This window comes from Phyllostomus hastatus, unplaced genomic scaffold, assembly GCF_019186645.2.
Source record: "Phyllostomus hastatus isolate PE091 unplaced genomic scaffold, TTU_PhHast_1.1 phas_scaffold_142, whole genome shotgun sequence".
NCBI classification, from domain to species: Eukaryota; Metazoa; Chordata; class Mammalia; order Chiroptera; family Phyllostomidae; genus Phyllostomus; species Phyllostomus hastatus.
In genome coordinates this window covers 1,095,431-1,117,988 of record NW_025334010.1, presented here as the reverse complement: position 1 = coordinate 1,117,988, position 22,558 = coordinate 1,095,431, and the positions used below count along the sequence as shown (strand labels likewise).

General features: G+C 41.0%; 1 protein-coding gene and 1 pseudogene across 1 annotated transcript; both read right to left on the bottom strand.

Moving 5' to 3' along the window:
• Nucleotides 1–1,943: 1,943 nt before the first annotated feature.
• Nucleotides 1,944–4,988, bottom strand: LOC123830955 (annotated as a pseudogene).
• Nucleotides 4,989–12,378: 7,390 nt separating this feature from the next.
• Nucleotides 12,379–13,311, bottom strand: LOC123830988 (olfactory receptor 13-like). Its single transcript, XM_045857612.1, has one exon. The coding sequence runs from the start codon at nt 13,309–13,311 to the stop codon at nt 12,379–12,381; it is 933 nt and encodes a 310-aa protein (XP_045713568.1).
• Nucleotides 13,312–22,558: the final 9,247 nt, after the last annotated feature.

The following is a 22,558-nucleotide window of genomic DNA, read 5'->3' as shown; positions in this document are numbered from 1 at the left end:
TTGACGACCAGAGGGAAGGAGGGCTGAGTAGCGACAGCAACTCAGTAAAAGGCAGACTTTTGCTACTTTCTGGTACGTGCATGCATAAAACAGACTGATAATGGGACATTCTTCTTGGACTAGTTAAGATGGCTGGAGGAGATGTTGTGTGTTAGGTGCTATTGATGTGCAGGGCACAGCACTGGGTGAGGGACTGACAAACACATTAGCTGTTATGATAAGAGCCCATCTGATCTTCATATTCAGTGAGCTCTGCTGCCCACAGCAGGTAAGTATGAGTTGGGTGGCTTTTTAAAATGATCTTTTATGCTATAGTATTTAAAATAAAAGCAGAGATAAAACTGAAGAGTTTTTTTCTACATGTTATGAACTTCAGTAGCCAAATTTATTTCCATTTTTTAAATATCACATACATCTAAATTTAAGCATAGTTGGTGTAAAACTAGTACTGGTTAGATTATTTCAGGTGTAAATATAGTGATCTGACATCTCCAAACCTTACCAGAGCACGGAACATAATTTTTAGAAGTTGTAAACAGTCATCATCCTACCACTCTACAACCAATACTGTATTATTGTATGTCATAGATTTCACTATTTACTGCATATATGTGTACCTTTTTTGCAGTTACATAACAGTTGCAATTATTGGTTCACATTTTCCCTTTAAATATTATAATCATTCTTTCCTATGTATCTGTAAAATCTCTCTACCATTTTAATGATTGTATAAACAGCTCATTGAGTTAATGTGGAATACTTTGACCAATTTATCTTTGTGTTAAAATTTTGTTTACAACTCTCATATTAAGGATAATTTCAGAGGGGAACAATGAAGGGTACTGAGTAATCAATACTCCCTAGGAGAAGGGCACACACTTACTCTTCTGAACAAGTCTCCTGTTCACTCTCAGTGTGAGATGGAGAAAGACTCTGGAAGCAAGTGGCCACCCTCACCTCAAAGCAGGTTAGAAGGTACAGTTTATGGTAACACCCTCAGAGGCCACCTAAAGTCTGTGGGACCCGTCCCCGACCACTGTGTTTGAGAAGTGGATGGAATCAGTAAAAGTCAATCTGCCACCAAGGCAGGAGAGCCACCTACACTCTACTAGTCACCTCCAGTGTCTGGTAAAATGTCAGGATAAGCCTTCTCATGAGGGAAATGGCACAGACCTGGACTAACCAGGTGAAAGTGCTGCTGAAAGACACTGGAGAACATGGAAACAGTCTGCACATCTACATAATCACAGCTCAACACTCAAAAGTTCCTGGGGACCACACACAGCCCAAATTGTTTCTCTGAGACCCAATGCCCAGCTGTGCCCTTTGCTAGCTACTGGCTCAGCAGTTTGCCCTAAGGTTGAGCTCGGCTCCCACAACATCTGCAGGTTTCTCCTTCTCCCTTTCCCCTACACACCCTGTATTAATTCTGTTCCTTCACTCAGCCTGTTCACTTCCCAATAGGAATATGTAATTTTCATACGAAATGTCTCTGCATCATGCAACACAAGAAACGTGAGCTCCCTGAGGTGGTCTTTAAGTGGCAAGCACAATCTGGGAAAATGGATAACTGGCCCTTGGGTTTGCAGGACCACGTCCTTCCACTGCAGCTTTTTCTTTCTTTCCAAATCCTATGACATATGCAGTTACTGAGTTTACACAGTTAGGGCACAGATGGGGATAGACTGTATTCAATCTTTGGGATACAGAATAGGAATTAATATAATGTATAAGTTTATGGATATTCAATTCAATGAACAATAAAGAGAAAATTATATCTGATTAAAAAAATCCATGACTGTAACCTATGGAGAGCTTCCTTCAGAGGAAGAGGGAAGGCCTGACCTCACACCATGAGGAACCACAGCAGAACGGAGCACTTAGCTTCTCTGCATTCAGGTGGTAGCTGAGCAATTAGGCTGGGGATTCAAATGTCACTGCAATTAGAAATGACTCTCCTCCCACAGTGCTCTCCGCAGGGCACTTTTGACCTCAGTGTTCCTCAGGCTGTAGATCACTGGGTTCACTTTGGGGTTGGAAAGGCTGTAACCAAGAAAAGGATCTCCTGCTGCTCCTCAGGATCACGCAATTTGGGGGCCATGTACATGTTGATGGCACTACGAAAGCAGAGGCAGACCATGCAGAGTGGGAGGAGCAGGTGGAGAAGGCCTTCCTTCGGCCCTCCCCAGACTGGATCCTCAGGATGGCCCAGATTATCCGTGTGGAGGGCACGAGCATCACACACAGGGGCCCCACTAAGTATAAGCTCAGGGGAAGCTGACAGGTTGCCCCAAGGATGCTAGTCACCTGGATGTGTTCAATCTAGATGGATGGCCACAGTGACCAGTAATCCAGAGCCCTGGTCAGGAGGACCTCGGATTAGCTCCTGTGACTCTGACTCCAGGTTCACCACTCACCCATTAGGTGATAAACTTTCTTCCAGGGTAGATCTTTCTACAGCAAAGATCAGCAACTTCTTTGCTCATTATGCAGTTGCATTTCCAATTTTAAATCAATAAAAATTTAGGTATCCTGGCTTATGCATCATTCCATGGTGTTTTGGAGAACAAGATGCAGTCCCTGAAGAAAATTTCCAAAATAGATCTAAACAGTGAAAACCAGACCCACAACCAAATTAGCCTCATTTGAGCAACACTCGGGAATAGAACGAATCCCTTCCCAACAGCAAGAGATGATATGACTTTTTTTTTTATAAATAAGTACTATTGATAAACTGTCAAATCACCTGGACAAAAAAGAAATCTAAAGCATGAATCAGAAATTCCTCATACAGGACCTGAAGCACACAAGCAGGTTGAAGGTGATGAGCTCCAAGAAGATCTTACTATGAAAATGTGTTTTGGGAGAAAGGGCAGGATAAAAATAAAGATGCACATTCAACACAAAATCCTATAAAGAGAAAGTTAAACTATTATTGACTATCTCAGCCTTCCTCCACCTCACTCTGCCAGTACCTAACATCTTGGTTTCTTGTCTGTACTCTCTCCATCCCCACCATAAAAACATTGCCTCTGAACCACAGGAATCCAACGTATTTGGTGAGCACATGCTAGCCACCTGACCCTGTCCTTAATGCTATGCTCAGTGAGGCACACAGGTTGACATAGAGTTAGGACTCATTTAGCCTCACATTCTGTTCAGTAAATATGTTGTCACACTCACTCGGAACAGTGAGGACACTGATAATAAGTCAATGCATATTTTACACGATAGCCAATATGTTAATTGTCCTCAAATGGAACCTCTCTCCATAATATACTCCACTACAATTTCCTTTGGCTAGGGAGATATTCCATGTAATTCATAACAAAAAATTTCTTTTTTTCCTGGTGTCATCTTTTCCAAGTAAATCTCCATCACATGGATAATTCTTCACCAATAAAAATTAACCAAATCTTGAGTACCTCTAAACAATTAGTCTATAAAATATACAGCTAGGTAGAATCTCTAGTAAAAAGATGAAAACAAGGCCAATGGCGTACAACTTTATGTCATTTTTTACTTACAGGAGAAATTTTAGCATTTCATCATTAAGTACCATGTTAGCTGTGTGGGTTTGCTTTTCTTTTTCTCTGTAGGTCCTGTTTAGAAATGCTTACTGTTTGTTAACACTAGCATGTAAAGAATTTTATCATGAATTAATGTTAATTTTTGTCAAGAACTGTATTAGATTTACTGATATGTACCTTTAATTTGTTAATGTGGCAGATTGTGTTCATTGTTTTAATATTAAACAATTCTAGCATTCAGGCATAAAAACTTTCTCAAAACATAAAGTTATTTCATGAATTTGTTCTTCTAATATATTCTTTAAGTCATTTGCATCTCTTTCATGAATGCGTTTAGACTGATTTTCAGCTTCACACTTTATCTTACATTTGGTATCAATGACATACACAGCAAGAGTAGTTATTTTTTCATTTTACAACAGGTTCAAAGACAGAGTCCTGGGTTGGTTAAAATGAAAGATTCAAAAAGGCATTCAAGGTCCCAGCGTGATGAGGACCAGCTCACACACTCAAAATACTCCCAACCATCCCTCCCAGTAACCTCCTTCTCCCCAGAAACCTCCACAGGGCACCCTTGACCTCAGTTCCTCAGACTGTAGATCAGCAGGTTCAGCATGGGGATAAAAAGGCTGTAAAACAATGACAGGATCTTCATTTATTCCTGAAAGTGGCGGGATTTGGAGGCCAAGTACATAACGATGGCATAGCCAAAGAATATCCCGACCAAGCAGGGGTGGGAGGAGCAGGTGGAGAAGGCCTTCCTGCGGCCCTCCCCAGTCTGGATCCTCAGGATGGCACAGACGATACGTGTGTAGGAGACCAGCACCAAGCACAGGGGCCCCATAGAACAAACACGGAGCTCACAAAGACCACAAGTTCATGGAGCCTAGTATCACCACAGGCCAATTTGAACACTGAGAGGATTTCACAGAAGTCATTGATTTTCTGAGGCCCACAAAAGGGCAACCTCAGGAAGAGGGTAATGTAGACAAGAGACAGGAAGAAGCTAAACACCCAGGATGTGGTGGACAGGACCGTGCACACTCTCTAGCTCATGATGACAGTGTACTGGAGTGGGTGGCAGATGGCCACATACCGATCATAGGACATCACCACCAAACATGTGCACTCTGTGACAGGAAATATCAAATATAGGAAAGACTTAAGGATGCATGCACCAAAGGCGATGGTTTTCTTGTGCGTCACCAGATTTGCCAGCATCTTAGGAACAGTGGTTGAGACATATGGCATGTCAACAATGGCCAGGTTTGAGAGGAAGAAGTACATGGGGGTGTGCGGGCGGGAGTCCAGGCAGATGAGCCCCAGGATGACCTCGTTGCCCAGCAGAGTGACACTGTAGAATAGCAGGCAGAACCAAAAGAGGAAAACTTCAAATTCTGGGTCAGCCTGGAAGCCCAGCAGGATAACTCCTGTGATCCATGTCTGATTGTTTCCCATTTCCTTTTGACTGTTGAATAGAAGGCTTCTCTTAGCACAGAAACTTCACAGCTGAAAAGCAGAAAAGGAAGAAAAGAAATGGTATGCTCACATAGAGTGAGAATTTGCACCAAAAGCCACAAATCAGTAAGTGATGGATTCAATCCCACCCACAGTCCAGTGATTCTGATCTGCAAATTTGGCTTTAAAGATATTTAGAAAGTTTAGATGTTAGCCAATATTAAAAATTGAGAGATTTCACAGAAAAATTAGGGTCTCTGGCTTCCATTAAATAAATAGAAGATTTGATACTCCTTGGAATACACTATGAGCAATAACCAGCTGCAGCTAATGAAGAGAGACAGACAGATGCCTTTTCATTTCTCACAACTTCTAGGAATCTCTGTTTTCTCCCAGAAATTGAAGGGGAGTGACACTTAATTTTATCACGGCACTTACACGCTTGGCTGTGTTCCACAGTTTTAAGAAAAGATTGATGCTCAAAGTGAATTGTTTAGCTCTCCTCTACCTGAAACCCATGAACACGACAGATCACAATATAAAATGCAAACCCCCAACTACACAGTCAGACTTTCAAATGGGACAATTCTTTCATATACCAGGAATGAGTCAGAAACACGACATGCTCCATCATGAGAGCAGAGTGTCATAGCTGGAACTCAGCTTGTGTGGAGTCCAGGAAAGTTCTGGGAGATGGGACACCAACACGGTTCCTCGAATCCAAGCACCTGGGCTGGGGCTCACACAGACACAAGGATACACTTTTGAAAGTGCTGTTTAGAGACCCAAATACTAGATTGAGAGACTAAACTTACATATTATAAAGTTCCTAAAACAAAAAATAAAGAGAATGGTAAAGAAACATTATTTGAAGAGACTTAACCAAAAGCATTACAAAACTGAAAACAGACTAAAGTTCTTAATTTGCAAAAAAATTTTCTATTTAGTGAGTGCAATAAAGGAAGATAGATGTACACTCAAAACTTTTTATAAGTAAAGATGACATAAATCTTTAAGTAAAAAATGCACTATGGGGATGGAAGAGCACAAATAAAAAATATATTCTCAATGAATGGAATTTCTTAACAATGCTCTCTTTGACTATTGTCTTTCTTCCATTCCCTACATGGCACTGAGTCTACACCTGCTGGGATGCCTATTCAAACAGTGATGCAGTCAATGAACCTCTCTCATTCTCTTAATTAATTACCCTTTCAGATTGTTTTCTCTTTTGCTGTCTTCACGCTGTTCTAGACATGTCACAACTATATTCTAATTGCACACCTATTCTATGACTGACACCTGCTAGACATTTGTCTCATTTGCCTAGTTTACAAATCATTTTTAAGCAACTTTATTTTTGCTTTCTAAGAGTTTTAAGCGGATTCTTTCTACGTCTATTGTTTTGTTTGATCCGTTAGAATCCCTTTACTGTTTCATCAGTGTTACGGTATTTCATAGAAGCTGCAATTTAATTTGCCTCTTAAGCACTCTTTGTTTGACTGTTTTACACAATCTATATTTTGCAGTATTAAGAGGAAAGTTAAAAGTTACCAAAGGTAAAATACAATTACATTCACAGGGACAACCACCCAGCTGACGGTGACTTCTCATCAATAGGAAAGGGTCTGAAGGCAATCAGCTACTATCTTCAGGGTCCAAGAAGGGGTAAGCTGCTGTTCTACATTTTCATATAGGCAAGAATACTCCTGTGTGCATGAGAGCAATGTGAGGCATTATTAAATATGTGAATATGGAGATACGAGGCCCTACAGATCCTTCATGTACAAATAAAGTATACTCCTCAACACAAATCCCAGTGAAACCACAGGTAAAGCAATACATGAAAACAATATAGAAACACAATTTGAAAACTATCTTGGCAAACTTCATACCTATTGACTTAAAATAATTACTCTAGTATTTTAAAAGAATACAATTAAACCTTTTGGAATTAATAAGTAAATGAGGAACAGATGTTTGATCAGTAAAGACTGCTAAGACTCTTGATGAGAACTGGAACCCTAAGGGACTTTAAATTTGTTAGCATAATTCCTCAACTGGGACGTTACCACTTAATATACCTCATCAAAAACAGACATAGAAACTATGGTTTTCAAAATTACATGACAAGTGAAAGAAACTAAAAGCATGATTAAGTCAAAAGCAGGCAGAAAGCAACAAAGGAGAAATAAAGAGGTAACTAAATTTTCCAACAGACAACACGAAACAGCTGGTCTTAATAAACCTATGTGTACTGATTACCACAATAATGTAAGACACTAAAGCACAGAGATAATCAGAATAGGAGAAAAAAATCAAGGTACAAAATCTTTACAAAAAAGACACCTGAAATACCTAAATTCCCCCTCTTTCATCCTCTCTCCCTCTCTCTCCCTCTCTCTCTCTCTGTCTCACACACACACACACGCACACACACCCAAAAGTTAAAGATGAAATTACAAAAAAAAGTCTAGTCATAATAAAACTGGTAGTAGCATTATTGATATCACTTCAAAGCATTTATAGTCATATGAGAGCTTCTATACAATAATAATAAAAGGAATATTCCATAAAATAATTCAGGATCTAGTTGCTACAAATTTTAATTACAAAGTGAAAATGATTCTTTTAATCACTTTGTCCCCGAAATCTTCAGAAACATTTTATTTAATGGTGAGATAGTAAAAGCTTTTTCTCTGATTTAGAAAATGTACTCCACTAACAGAATTTCTACTGATAGTTGACTCAATAATTAGTCACCAAAAGGACAAAAAGAAGTAAAGGCCATAAGAATTGAAATGGAGAATATAAAATGTCATTATTCACAAAACACAATTGCCTACAAAAAAAGCTTCTACAGGTGAACTACTGAAATTCATAAGCAAATTTATAAAAACACTGAATTCAAGGTCAGTGTGCAAAATAAAAAATGTATATATGACAAAGGATTGGGAAATATGTAAAAATTCAAAATCTCTCCAAATTGGCTTATACACTCAATGAAAATCAAGTCAGACTCCTAGCAGGTGTTTTTATTGTGTGGAAATTAATAATCTTTTCCTAAATGTCACAGATGAAAATGCAAAAGGTCAAGGATAGCCGACAGACCTTCAGAAAAGAGAATGAAGGAAAAGGACTTAAACTACTGACTATTAACATTTATCATAAACACAACATAATTAAATCACTGGGGGACTGGTGCAAAGATAGACCAATAAAGCAAAGCAGCAGCTTGGGTGACTCGGAAGTTCAGACACACAAAGGCGGTGCCAGTGTTTTCAGTGAAGTCCACAAGACCTGTCAGCTTTCCATGGAGAAAACTCAAACCTGGCCACCACACATGAGGCCCGAGATAAATTTCAGGTGCACTTTCATTCTAAATATGAAAGATAAACACACCTTCCAGGATACACACCAGGGGGTCCCAGAGTAGCAGCATTTCTCAAAGAGACCCAGACAAAGAACAGACTGTCTCGTGACAACCTTGACAAACTCTTTAATGCACGCCTCCATTCCTATTTGATTCTCCCTCATTCCAGTCCATAGTCTTTTCTTGTCTGTATGTGCTCAGAGTTATAAACCTCTATTTGTTTCATAGATTTTCTGCTTTTAAAACTATAATTTTCAAAATGTTTACACTTGTTAAATAGACAATACATTATATATGTATATTTGTTATAGAGACAATTTGTCATGGTTGGATTTGAAAAATGAAATATGAACATAAAAGAAAAAATAATTTTTTGTTATTGCTGTGAGTTTTCTCTCAATAATTGCATATTATACATATGGCATTAGCAATCTTTTTTTCATTTAATATAAATTGGAAATCTATTGCAACCCAATAAATACACAACAAAAACTGACTTTTAAGAACATATTATTTAATATGCACATACCATATCAATATGGATTTTACCTGTCTCCTAGTATGGGAAATCTTGGATGTTTTCAATATTCAGCTACTACAAACTAACACTACAAAGAGGGATCTTTGCTCACATAATAATTTCCTTGGATAAATTCTTTAAATGGGAATTACTGGATCGAAATAAACTTCTGGTGTTCATCTCTGCTCTTATGTACCAAATTGTCCTGGGCAACATAAGCACTGTGTGGTATTACCTATATTCTCAAAGCTTTACCATAAAATAGAAAGAAGACTCATAGATAGAGAACAGACTGAGAGGTGTCAGAGGAGAGAGCATTGGGGGGCTGTGTAAAAAGGTTGAAAGGATTAAGAAAAAATAAATAAATCAAGCAAAGCTTAGCCACAGACAACGGTATGGTGATTACCAGAGGGCGAGAGGAGTGGCGGGAGGGAGGAGGGGGTAACAGAGGGATAAATGGTGATGGAAGGAGACTTGAGTCAGAGTGGTGATCGCACATTACAATATACAGATGATGTATTACAGAATTGTACAGCTGAAACCTATATAATTTTATTTTAAAAATTTTATTTATTTATTTTTAGACACAGAGTAAAGGAGGGAGAAAGAGAGGGAGAGAAACATCAATGTGTGGTTCCCTCTCATGTGCTCCCTATTCAGGACCTAACCTGCAACCCAGGCATGTGCCCTGACTGAGAATTGAACTGGTGACCCTTTGGTTCTCAGGCCAGCACTCAATCCACTTAGCCACATCAGCCAGGGCTGAAACCTATATAATTTTATTAACCAATTGTATCTTTTTTATTCTAATATTTACTATTATATTTGTCCTGATAATTTAAGGAATTATTTTTAAAGTGTCTGGGAAGGTTTATAAAGATAGTTAAATGTTGTGTTCTGATCCTCCTCGGTCTTTTTTTTTTCTTTAAACTTTTAAAATACTTTGGGAAAGAAAGTTGTTAAAATACTTCATTCAGAGGAGACATCCAGTTAGAAAGTGGAGACTTAATAAGGATTACTGAAAGGTGACTGGGCCAGCAGTCTTCTGTCTCAGAAAGGTCTCTTTCCTGTTCTCCACTGTGAGCACATCCCCAGGTGGTCTCACAGAGCTGCTCTGCTGCTGGAGCTGGCGCTGACTTCTCTGTGTTTTTAAGGCACACCTGCTTACACTAACATGGGCCAACATGCACAGTGCAGCAATAAGTGAATGACCTAACGTGCATAACTACGTCTACTGTAGCCCCCAAATCACCATATTCACAGCTTTGAGTGATCCCCTCCTCATGACTAGACAACTGTTTTTGCAGCTGATTTGGAAAAAAAAAAAACACATGAATTCCTCTAAACATTTATTTTTTAAAAAAACACTTTTTTTATTGTTAGTCAAGTACCGTTCTCTGCCTTTTCCTTCAGCTTCACCCCCCCCACCACCCCAGCCCTACCCACCTCCTTCCCTTGTTTCCACCTCCCCTTGTTATTGTCCATGTGTCCTTTTTCATTGTTCCTGTAAACCCTTCACCCTTTTACCTCATTATCCCCTCCCCTCTTCCCTCTGATCATTGTCAGCCTGCTCTCAGTTTCAGTGTCTTTGGTTGCTTGTTCATTTTATTGATTAGGTTCCAGTTAAAGGTGAGATCATACAGTATTTGTCTTTTAGCATCTGGTTTATTTCACTTAGCATAATGCTCTCCAGTTCTATCCATGCTGTCACAGGGGGTAGGAGCTCCTTTCTTTCTTTCTGCTGCATCAAATTCCATTGTGTAAATGTACCATACTTTTTGGATCCACTCATTTACACATGGGCACTGAGGTTGCTTCCAGCACTTGGCTTTGGTAAATTGTGCTGAAATCAATCAACAAAGTTCATAGGGAGTCATTTCAATTTCATATCTAAATACTAAAGCACGTTCTATTAAAAACACTGACCAGTTTGCAGCAGACTCCCTCAGTCACTCTATGTCTGCTTCTCACAGCCAACATGGAGTTTCTGATCCACACCTACATACAAGTGGCAACACTCAGGCTTTGTCTAAAGAAAGATCTCTACATTCACCATGTTTCCTGAATGCATCAAGACCTATTACTCTGGGGCTTTACCCTTAAGGCACACACCTTAAATGAATTTATTTTATATATAGTAAATGCAAATTCCAAACAATTTAAGTATAAAGCATCAGTCTGCACATCTAGCACCTAGAAGAACTTGGTAAAAATCCCAACTTTTCCTAAGTTCAAAATCATTGCTTTTGGGCGGGTGGGGGGGAATCATTGCTTTTAATCTCTTTATTTATTTTTTTAGGTAGTATGTCTATCTACATAGCAGATTTCCTTACAAGACAGATGTCATGTAAGAAAGAAATCCTATTTTTTCTTCTTTAAAAACTCCTCACACAAACACATTATTTTAAAACTAAATATTTTCCTTTATCCCATATTAAGTGTTCCAGTTGAATTTCATATATCATTTGAGGAAAGTTTTGAAAAAGTCACTTTATACATCATTTCCCACTACCTCTTAAACCGTGTTCTATCATTTCATAATTGTGTTGGATTTCATGTTTGACCAATATGGTTATTTAACTCACCTAATATCTCTTACTTTAAAAGGAAATTATTACTGATATTTTATAGTTTTGTGTCATTGGTCAAACAGTCATCACAGGAATTACACACTCTGCCCTTATTTGAGAGAATGTTCTCTGTTTTGGTCATTTCCCAAAGGAGACAAGAGACTGAACCAGTGAGACAAAATGTTAATTCTGCCAGGGACTCTCAGCTACATCCATTCTGCCTTCTTCCTGTCATCTCCACCATCCTGAATCTCCACATACGCTCCAAAGGCAGAGAAATACACAGGCAGAGAAAGTTCCAATGTTCTCCATTGGAAGGTTCTCCAGAGAGAAGGCTGACATCCTTCAGGGTTCTCTCCTTGTTGTTAGTTCCATCAGAGTTACGCCCTTAACCCTCTTTCCCTTGAAGTCCTGGCTCATGCTCTTCCTAATTTAAGTTCTTGATGCCTCAGAAAACATCAGTGTCATAGACATATGCAGGAAAACAACCAAATATTTTAAATGTACACCAATTTTTTGAAGATGACAGTTGTTAAATTTAAAATATTGCAATTATTATGTAATCAGTCTCAACTCCTACACTTTAAATAGTTTGCCAATACCTTGATTTATTCTATAAAATTTTATCTATAAATTCTGGTCATGGAATATATAAATTTATTTCATCTTACTCAGAATATCTGGCATGACAATATTACAAGTGCACATACCAAGCAGATAGCTGGAAGAGGGGCTCATTTCCTTGTGCAGCATCCTCAGGGGGAGGAACCAGAATGGACTTTCTCTGGAGGCAGTAACAGGAGCAGTTTAAGAACATGCAAAGGATGCCCTGAAACTAGAACATCTCTGTATGTATCCTGTGTAAGTTGCCAGCAAGGTGACTTCTAGGGTCCCTGTAAGCTCAGTTACCTTTTATCTGTGAGGCTCTCATGAAGGTCTCCCCTTTCCCAGCCTCCTTCTCAGAGCAGCTTTGACTTCTCTGTTCCTCAGACTGTAGATCAGGGGATTCAGCATGGGATTGAAAAGACTGTGAAACAGGGGGAGGTATTTTTTCTGCTCCTGGGGGTCCCCATGTTGGGGTCCAACACACATGATCATGGCTATGCCATAAAAGAACCCCACCACGCAGAGGTGGGAGGAGCAGGTGGAGAAAGCTTTCCAACAACCCTCTGCTGACTGGATCCTCAGGGCTGCCCACACAATGCGACCATAGGAGACAACAATTGCAGACAGTGGTCCCACCAGTGCCAATGATGCCACAGACAAAACCACAACTTTGTTAAAGTGCGTATCTGCACAGGCAACATTGAGAACAGCTAGAATTTCACAGAAAAAGTGATTCACTTTCTGGGGACTACAGAAGGGCAACAGTAAGAGTAACACCACATCTACTAGGGTCATGAGGAATCCTACAGTCCAGGAGGCCACTGCCAGGGTGATGCAGACTCTCCAGCTCATGATGGCAGAATACCGAAGGGGGAGACAGACGGCCATATAGCGATCATAGGACATCACCATGAGGAGAAAACATTCAGTGTGACCAAAAATCAAGTAGAGAAAAGTCTGCATTAGGCAGCCAGCAAAGGAGATGGGCTGGGCTGGGCTCAGGAGGTTGACCAGCATCTGGGGCACTGTGTTGCAGGCATAGGCTATGTCGACAGTGGCCAGCTGGGAGAGGAAGAAGTACATGGGGGTGTGCAGTCGGGAGTCCAGTGAGATGAGCCCCAGGATGACTCCGTTGCCCAGCAGGGTGAAGGCGAACAACAGGGAGAAGAGCCCAAACAGGATGACCTTCATCCTTGGGCTGAGCGGGAATCCCAGTAGGAGGAACTCTGTGACAGAAGTCTGGTTGCCCCCCATTTTCCTGGGAAAGAACAAGGGAGAGAGCTCATCAAGTCTGAGTGCCTGAAAGACATGTTTAACATGGAGATGTGTGTGTGCCATCATTTGTTTCCACACAAAACAAATTCAGTGACACTTCTGTCCTGTTAGTTTCTAAGTGAATACTAGGCATGGCAAATGATACAGAAAGTGTATCACCTTGATAAATTAAATGCTAGTGTTGTATTGCACTGGTCAGTCAATCTTACCTTTATCTCTAAACTTCCACCACAGTTCAAAATACCTTGACACGCCTACTCCCTCCCTAACAGTGGGCACTTTCCTCAGTCAGCAGCACTGCTTCAGAGGCTGGCATGGGAGGAGTCCCGACCCGCAGTGCACACACAGCCACGTGGGGAGGGGGCTGTGGGTCTGAGTCTGCACCCGCACGTGAGGGTGGGAAGGAGGACCAGGAGCCTGTGGGAGATCCTCCTATCAGGGGATCTCACAGATTTGTGCCTTTATTAGATGACTTATGTGTTAGCCTTGTAATTTTTACTGGCAGCATGATCTTGAATTAACTTGAGAGCATGGCAGACAGATTGCCACAACTTTAGCTGGATTGAAGGGAGAGAACTTTGTCTTTTCACTTTTGTACCCACAGATGTTCTACTCTGATCATGCTGTTTCATGATCGGATATTACCTGTCACACACTTATCCCTGTATGAATATTCATACTCTATGCCTGTATGTGTGGATAAATTATGTGGTATGTATACAGTTCCATACATAAATCATGCACACATATGAACTTGAACTACTATTATGTACACTTTTGCATGGTACTTGCTATTTTCTATGTTATTTTCTACTCTCCTCCACTAATAAAATGCTGGTTGGATGATTTCTCGATGGGTCATGGCCTGGGGTTAAAAACTACTGATCAATATTCAAGGCTAGAGCTAAAGCTCGAATCCTAGATACTCACATGCTTAGAACCTTTAATATATCTTATGGCTAAACTCTAACAGGAAAATATTATTCACCACAAATCTTTACTTTCTGTGGTTTATCAATCTTTACAGAAGGACTTGACCCAGGGAGGGAATTCTGAGGTTTGACTTGTATCAATTAAACTACTGCATGTGTTTCCTTGTGTCTCTGACTCCATATCCTTCTTCAGTCCAGCATCCATCTGAATTTCACGAAAATAAAATCTCACAAAAACTTATAATTGTAGTCATATATCAATTCTGCATTCAAATTTCCTCATAAGTTAATATTTGCAAGGTTTGGTAAGCAAAAGTGTGAAGGTTTCACCCTGCTTCAAAGGAAGAATCAGAGTTCACAGCAGAAACACTGGGAGATGATTTTATCCTAGTGCAAGATACAACATCATAAAAGTTGGAATCACCTTTGGAAAGAAAACTGGTACTTTTAGTAGGACTGAACTTTGTGTCAGAGAATGCTTTAACTCAGAGATTTGGATGCCCATGTTATGGGAGAAGTCGAGCAAAAAAATGTGCTCAAGTCTCTTCCAACTATAGGACTCACTGGCCCTAAATATATATAAAAGTTTTAGCCACTTTCATTTCAGCTTTGTTGCCACCTTTGGTGTGAAAGAAGACAGCAGTGGTATTTCTAAAATGTCCTATGATGAAGGACACAATAAACAAAAGCAGAAGGACCACTGACTGTCATCTCATCTTCCTCCTATCTGCTGCACATAGCTAACACACAAAACAAAAATCCACGGATATTTACTAAACATATTCCATGTTTATCCACATGCCTTGGCTGAGGATATATAAGACAATTCCTATCTGCTGGTGTATAGAACATGCTTGGAGTGACAAAGCCTCAAAAGATGAAAATTCTCACATTCAAATAACTCACCAAGTAGAAGATCGTTTTCAAAAATAAAATCTCAGGACACTCTACTGTAACAAACTCCTTTTGTGGTCAGTTTGGTCCATTATTTCATGAAAATATGACTGAATTTTACAGGACAATGGAAACACTTTAAAGCATGTCTATCAAACAGCTAATGCATCTTATCGTTTAAACAAGGAATTTTCCACTAAATGTATCAAAGTAAATGATCCATATTAGGTGTCTCTAAACGAGATGGGGACTTAAATGATCCTATTAGCTACAGTCTATACATAGCAGCACCCAGCACTAACTGACAAAAACAGTTCTGCACTGTGATTCTTCATCACGGCCTGTCTGAAAGAGCATAGTGAACAAAGACTGGACAACATAAGAAACTTACCACAGACTTACAGCTAAAAAAAAGACCCAGCTGAATGTGACTTGGGTTAACCAAAAACACACTAATAAGGAGAATAGTATCTGGGAGTTAGTGTTCAAATTGCCATCTCATAAGGATCTCTTAGGAGAAAATGTGCCCACACAAGATGAGATGATTTATCTCTGCTCAGCTCCACCACCTCTCAATATACTCCTGAGTGTTTGGTGTAGGGAGGGAGAAGGACCCGCCAGGCACACTGCCATCAGCTCCCGTCCAGGGGAAAGGGGCCCCACAGGGACTCATCTCTGCTGTTCTCCACAGGGACTCTTGTGGCAAGATGTTGGCATTGATCATTCTTTCACTCACTGTGGGGCCCATGTTCATCTATTTACAAGCTCTAGAATGATTTCTGGGACTCTTTCACACATTACAATGACCACACTAACACACATTTGCTATGGCTCAAGAACTTAGTTTCACCACATATTAACCCTCCAAACAGAGTAGGTGGTACACAGGGCAGCTAGGTGGCCCATAGGTTTTTCCCAACCTCTAGTCTTGGCTGAGTTTTATCTCACACCTGACCTCAACATGTATCCTCTAATATTTCTCTTTGAATCAGATGGGAATCCAATAGGGAACAGAAACTGTGCTGGTGTGGTTCGATAGTACACAGACTTTCATACCACACAGTGGTTACAAGGACACTGGGGAACTACAACACTAAACACAGAGCTCTCAGATGAACAAGCAGAACTGAGTGAGGCTGCCATCCCCAGGGTTCAAGGGCACAGAGCAGAGGTTGGGTGACTAGAATCCAGAAGAGCAGAAGAGTCAGGGTTTAGACTTGAGCCTATGAGGAGAAGGGGTGGCCCAGCAGCACTGTGGCTCCAGTAGGGAATGAGGAGGCTGGTTCTGGGATGCTGAGTACCTAAGGCTGGGCAGGGGACCTCTGCTGTCACGGCCAAGAGCTGTTGAGGCAAGGCTGATAAGAGCAGCAGGGCAGAGAGGAAGAAGTAAGGTCCTTTTCCCTGCTCCAGGTGTCAGTCTGCTTTATAGCTCCCTACCTACACAACACAAGCAATTGGAAGCCACTAAAATAAAAAAATCTGCCCTGACTGGTGTTGTTCACTAAGTTGCAGCATCATTCCATAAACAGAAAGTTCCGGGGTTTGGTTCCCGCTTAGGGCCCATATAGTATTTAGATTGAGGGTTTGGTCCTAGTTGGTACACATATATGCTTTTCTGCTTCTCTCCCTCCCATTTTCTCTCTCTAAAAATTCAATAGCATGTCCTTTCATGAGGACTGAAAATGAAAATCAACAGTCCAAATGTGCCAATTTAGTGTAGAAAAATTGTAAACTAGATACCAGATTCTGGGAGCTCAAGTTTATCAATAAAAAACAACCTCCACATCCCTCATACTGAGAGTTCTTTAAGGAACAGACACAAGAATTGCTTAAAAACACTAACGGGAAAATGAGGTTTAGCTGTGATGCACAAAGAGGTTTGCTGATTCCTTACCTTGAAGGGAACGTGCTAGCTAGTCACAGGCAGCCCTGTGAGCCCCAGGCCCTCCCTCTAAGGTCCAGTCTGCGTCACACTGACAGTGCACAGGGGCAGAGGAGACCTGTGCTGCTCCATAAGGGTTGACGACCAGAGGGAAGGAGGGCTGGGCAGTGACAGCGACTCAGTAAAAGTCAGACATTTGCTACTTTCTGGTACATGCACGCATAAAACAGACTGATAATGGGACGTTCTTCCTGGATGGGTTAAGATGGCTGGGTGAGAGGTTGTGTGTTAGGTGCTATCGATGTGTAGTGCACAGCACTGGGTGAGGGACTGACAAACACGTTAGCTGTTATGATAAGAGCCCATCTGCTCTTCATATTCAGTGAGCTCTGCTGCCCACAGCAGGTAAGTAAGTGTTGGGTGGCTTCTTCACGTGATCTTTTATGCTACATTATGTAAAATAAAGGCAGTAATAAAATTTAAGAGATTTTTTACATGTTATGAACTTTGGTAGCTGAAATTGTTTCCATTTTTTAAATTTTCACATATGTTAATTCCAGCACAGTTGGTGTACAAGCTCTTGCTGGTTAGATCTTTTCAGGTGTAAACATAGTGATCTGACATCTCCAAACCTTCCTACAGTATGAAACTTAATTTTTAAAAGTTATAAACATTCATCATCCTACCACTCTACAATCAGTACTATACTATTGTATGTGTATATTTTTCTATTTACTGTGCATATATACCATAATTGCAGTTACATAACATTTGCAATTATTGGTTCACATTTTCCCTTTAAATCTTATAATAACTCTTTCTTATGTATCTGTAAAATCTATCTTGAGTATCAACTTCCAGCCAAGATGGAGCCAAGATGGAGCCAAGATGGAGGCACCATACCTCCATGCACAACCAACATTGGAATAACAACAATTTAGAAACAGAATAACATCCAGAACTGACAGAAAAGTGATCTGAATGGAAGTCGGACAACCAAAAAGTTGAAATAGACCCATTCATCCAGACCGGTAGGAGGGGTGGAGACGAGCAGCCAGCTTGGGTCATGACACGGAGAGCAGAGAGAGTTGGGGGTGCAAGGTATCTGGGGCGTGCAAGACCACAGCAGGTGGACCCTGAGTGTGCAAGCAGCAGCTGGCAGACCCCAGCCGAGGGGTGGCAACCGGCAAACCCAGTGAGGCAGTGATTGTAAAGCAAGGCAGCACGAGCAACCCAGGATCCCAGTGCTGGGAAATAGAGCCTCAGTACACTGATTGAGGACACCTGTGGGGGTTGAGGCACAGGGAGAGATACCCAGCCTCATAGGAGAGGTCCCTGGAAGGTCCCATGGCATGCACAAGCCCACCCACATGGGAATTGTCACCAGAGGGGCCCAGTTTGCTTGGGGGAAGCAGCGGAAGGGACTGAGGTCCCACGGAGAATGGAGCAACCACCATTGTTCCCTCTCGGCCCCGCCCCCACATACAACGTCACAATTCAGTGACTGGGATGCCCCGCCTTGGTGAACACCTAAACACCTAAGGCTTCACCCCTCACCTTAACAGATGCAACCACACCAAAAAAAAAAAAAAAGAGAGAGAGAGATGTCTTAAACAGAAGAACAAATCAAAGCCCCAGAACCCATCCTTTTAAGCAACCAAGAAATAGCCAACCTATCAGGTGCACAGTTCAAGACACTGGTGATCAGGAAGCTCACAGAATTGGTTGATTTGGGTCGCAAATTAGATGAACAAATGCAGGCTACGATAAGAGAAATGAAGAAAAATGCACAGTGAACCAATAGTGATGGGAAGGAAAATGGGACTCAAAACAATAGAGTGGACCAGAAGGAAGAAAGAAACAACTGAACAGGAAAGAATGGAGAAATAATTTTTAAAAAATGAGGAGAAGCTTAGGAACCTCCAGGACATCTTTAAACATTCCAACATCCGAATTATAGGGGTACCAGAAGAAGAAGAGGAAGAGCAACAGATTGAAAATTTATTTGAACAAATAATAAAGGAGAACTTCGCCATTCTGGCAAAGGAAATACACTTCCAGGAAGTCCAGGAAGATCAAAGAGTCCCAAAGAAGTTGGACCCAAGAAGGATCACACCAGGGCACATCGTAATTACATTAGCAAAGGTAAAAATGAAGGAGAGAATCCTAGAAGCAGCAAGAGATAAGGGGACAGTAACCTATAAAGGAGTTCCCATCAGACTGTCAGCTGATTTCCCAAAAGAGACCTTGCAGGCAAGAAGGGGCTAGAAAGAAGTATTCCAAGTCATGAAAGGCAAGAACCTACACCCAAGATTGCTCTATCCAGCAAAGCTTTCATTTAGAATGGAAGGGCAGATAAAGTGTTTCTCAGATAAGGTCAAGTTAAAGGAGTTCATCATCACCAAGCCCTTATTTTATCAAATGTTAAAGGGACTTATCTAAGAAAAGAAGATAAAAAAAAACATGTGTAGTAAAATCACAGAAAATTCACAATTATTAACAACCACACCTAAAGCAAAACCAAAAGAAACTAAGCAAACAACTAGAACAGGAACAGAACCATAGAAATGGAGATCACATGGAGGGTTAGCAACAAGGGAGTGGGAGGAGGAGAGAGGGGGAAAAGGTACAGAGAATAAGTAGCATAGATTGTAGGTTGAAAATAGATAGGGGGAGGGCAAGAATAGTATGGGAAATGTAGAAGCTAAAGAACTTATAAGTATGACACATGGGCATGAACTAAAGGGGGGCAATGTGGGTAGGAGAGGGTGTACAGGGTAGAGGGGAGTGAAGGGGGGAAATGGAACAACTGTAATAGCATAATCAATAAAATATATTTTTAAAAATCTCTCTGAGTATCATTTTAATGACTGTATAATAGCTCATTTATTTAATGTGGAATAATTTGACCAATTTATCCTTGTGTTTAAATTTTGTTTACAACTTTCATACTAAAGACAATTTCAGAGGGGAAAAAAGAGGGCTACTGAGTAATCATTATCCCCCAAGAAAAAGGCACACTTACACCTCCGATCAAGTCTCCTGTTCACTCTCAGTGTGAGGTTGAGAAAGACTCTGGAGCAAGTGGTCAACTTCACCTCAAAGCAGGTTAGAAGGTACAGTTTATGGTAACACCCTCAGAGGCCATCTAGGTGTGTGGGATGCATCCCCGACCACTGTGTTTGAGAAGTAGAAGGAATCAGTAAAAGTCAATCTGCCACCAAGGCAGGAGAGCCACCTACACTCTACTAGTCACTTACAGCATCTGCTAAAATGTCCTGTGTCAGAATAAGCCTTCTCATGAGGGAAATGACACAGACCTGGACTAACCAGGTGAAAGTGCTGGTGAAAGACACTGGAGAACATGTAAACAGTCTGTACATCTACATCATTCACAGCTCAACACTCAAAAGTTCCTGGGGACCACACACAGCCCAAACTGTTTCTCTGAGACCCAATGCCCAGCTCTGCCCTTTGCCAGCTACTGGCTCAGCAGTTTGGCCCCAAGGTTGTGAACAGTGAGCACGGCTCCCACACTGTCTGCAGGTTTCTCCTTCTCCCCTCCCCCCTACACACCCTGTATTAATTTTTTTTCCTTTACTCAGCCTACTTGCAAACTCCCCAATAGAAGTCTGTAATTTTCATATGAAATATCTTTGCATCATGCAACTAGAGCTCCCTGGGATGGTCCTTAAGTGGCGAGTACAATCTGGGAGAACAGACAAGTGGCCCTTCAGGTTTGCAGGATGAGTTCCTTCCACTGCAGCTTTTTCTTCCTTCCCAAATACTGTGACACATGGGGTTTCCGAGTTTACACAGGGTACAGATGGAAAAAGACTTTATTTAACTGTTTGGACCCAGAATAGGAATTAATATAATTTTTAATTTCACAGATATTCATATCAATGAGCAATAAAGGAAAAATTATATCTGGTTAAAAAAAATCGATGAGTATAACCTATGGAGAGCTTCCTTCAGAGGAAGAGGGAAGGCCTGATCTCACATCATGAAGAACCACGGCAGAAGGGAGCAGCAGTGAGCTTCTCTGGATTCAGGTGGTAGCTGAGCACTTGGGCTGGGGATTCAAATGTCACTCCAATTAGAAATTACTCTTCTCCCACAGTGCTCTCCAAAGGGCACCCTTGACATCTGTGTTCCTCAGGCTGTAGATTACTGGGTTCAGAATGGGTTTGAAAAGACTATAAAACAGGGGATTGATCTCCTGTTACTCGTTGGACAAGCAATTTGGGGGCCATACACATGATGATGACCCTGCAAAAGTGCAGTCAGACCAGGCACAGGTGGGAGGAGCAGGTGGAGAGTGACTTCCTGCAGCCCTCCCCAGACTGGATCCTCAGGAGGGCAAAGGGGATGCCTGTGGACAGCGGTACCATGCACAGGGCCCCACGAAGTAAAAGCACAGGAAACTGACCAGTTGGCCCAAGCATTCAAGTCACCTGGTTGTCTTCAGTCTAGATAGATGGCCACAGTGACCAGTAATCCAGAGCCCTGGTCAGGAAGACCTTAATTAGTTCCAGTATCATCAGTAAAAAAAAAAAGAGTTCAAATAACTATAATTTATGTCAAAAAAGGAAACAAAGTTATAAACAATAAAAATAAAATATTTTAATGATTAGAATCACCATATTTACACCTTTGAGTGATCGCATGACTAGAGAACTATTTCTGCAACTGATTTGTAAAATGAACATGAATTCCTCTAAACACTTTTTTGTTTTTTAACATTTTTTATTGTTGTTGAAGAACAGTTTTCTGCCTTTCCCCCCACCCCTCCACATCACCCCTGCCCTCCCTACTTCCTTCCCCTGTTTCCAAACCCTTGTTATTGTCCATGTGTCCTTTATAATTGTTCCCGTAAATCCTTTACCCTCTTCCTCCATTCTCCCCTTCCCTCTCCCCTCTGGTCACTGTCACCTTGTTCTCTATTTCAGTATCTTTGGTTATATTTGGCTTGCTTCTCTTCATTTTGTTGATTAGGTTCCAGTTAAAGGTGAGATCCTATGGTATTTGTCTTTCACTGCCTGACTTATTTCACTTAGCATAATGCTTTCCAGTTCTATCCAATCTGTCACAGGGGGTAGGAGCTCCTTCTTTCTTTCTGCTGCATCAAATTCCATTGTGTAAATGTACCATAGTTTTGTGATCTATTCATTTACACATGGGCACTTAGGTTGCTTCTAGCACTTGGCTTTGGTAAATTGTGCTGAAATCAATCAACAAAGTTCCCATGGAGTCATTTCAATTTCATATCTAAATACTAAGGCACATTCTATTAAAAATACTGACCAGCTTGCAGCAGACTCCCTCAATCACTCTATGTCTGCTTCTCACAGCTAACATGGAGTTTCTGATCCACACCTACATACAAGACATAACATTGAGGCTTTGTCTAAAGAAAGATCTCTACATTCTTCACATTTCATGAATGCATCAAGACCTGTTTCTCTGTGACTTAACCCTTAGGGCAGACGTCTCTCCCTCACCCTCTCAGGCCCCT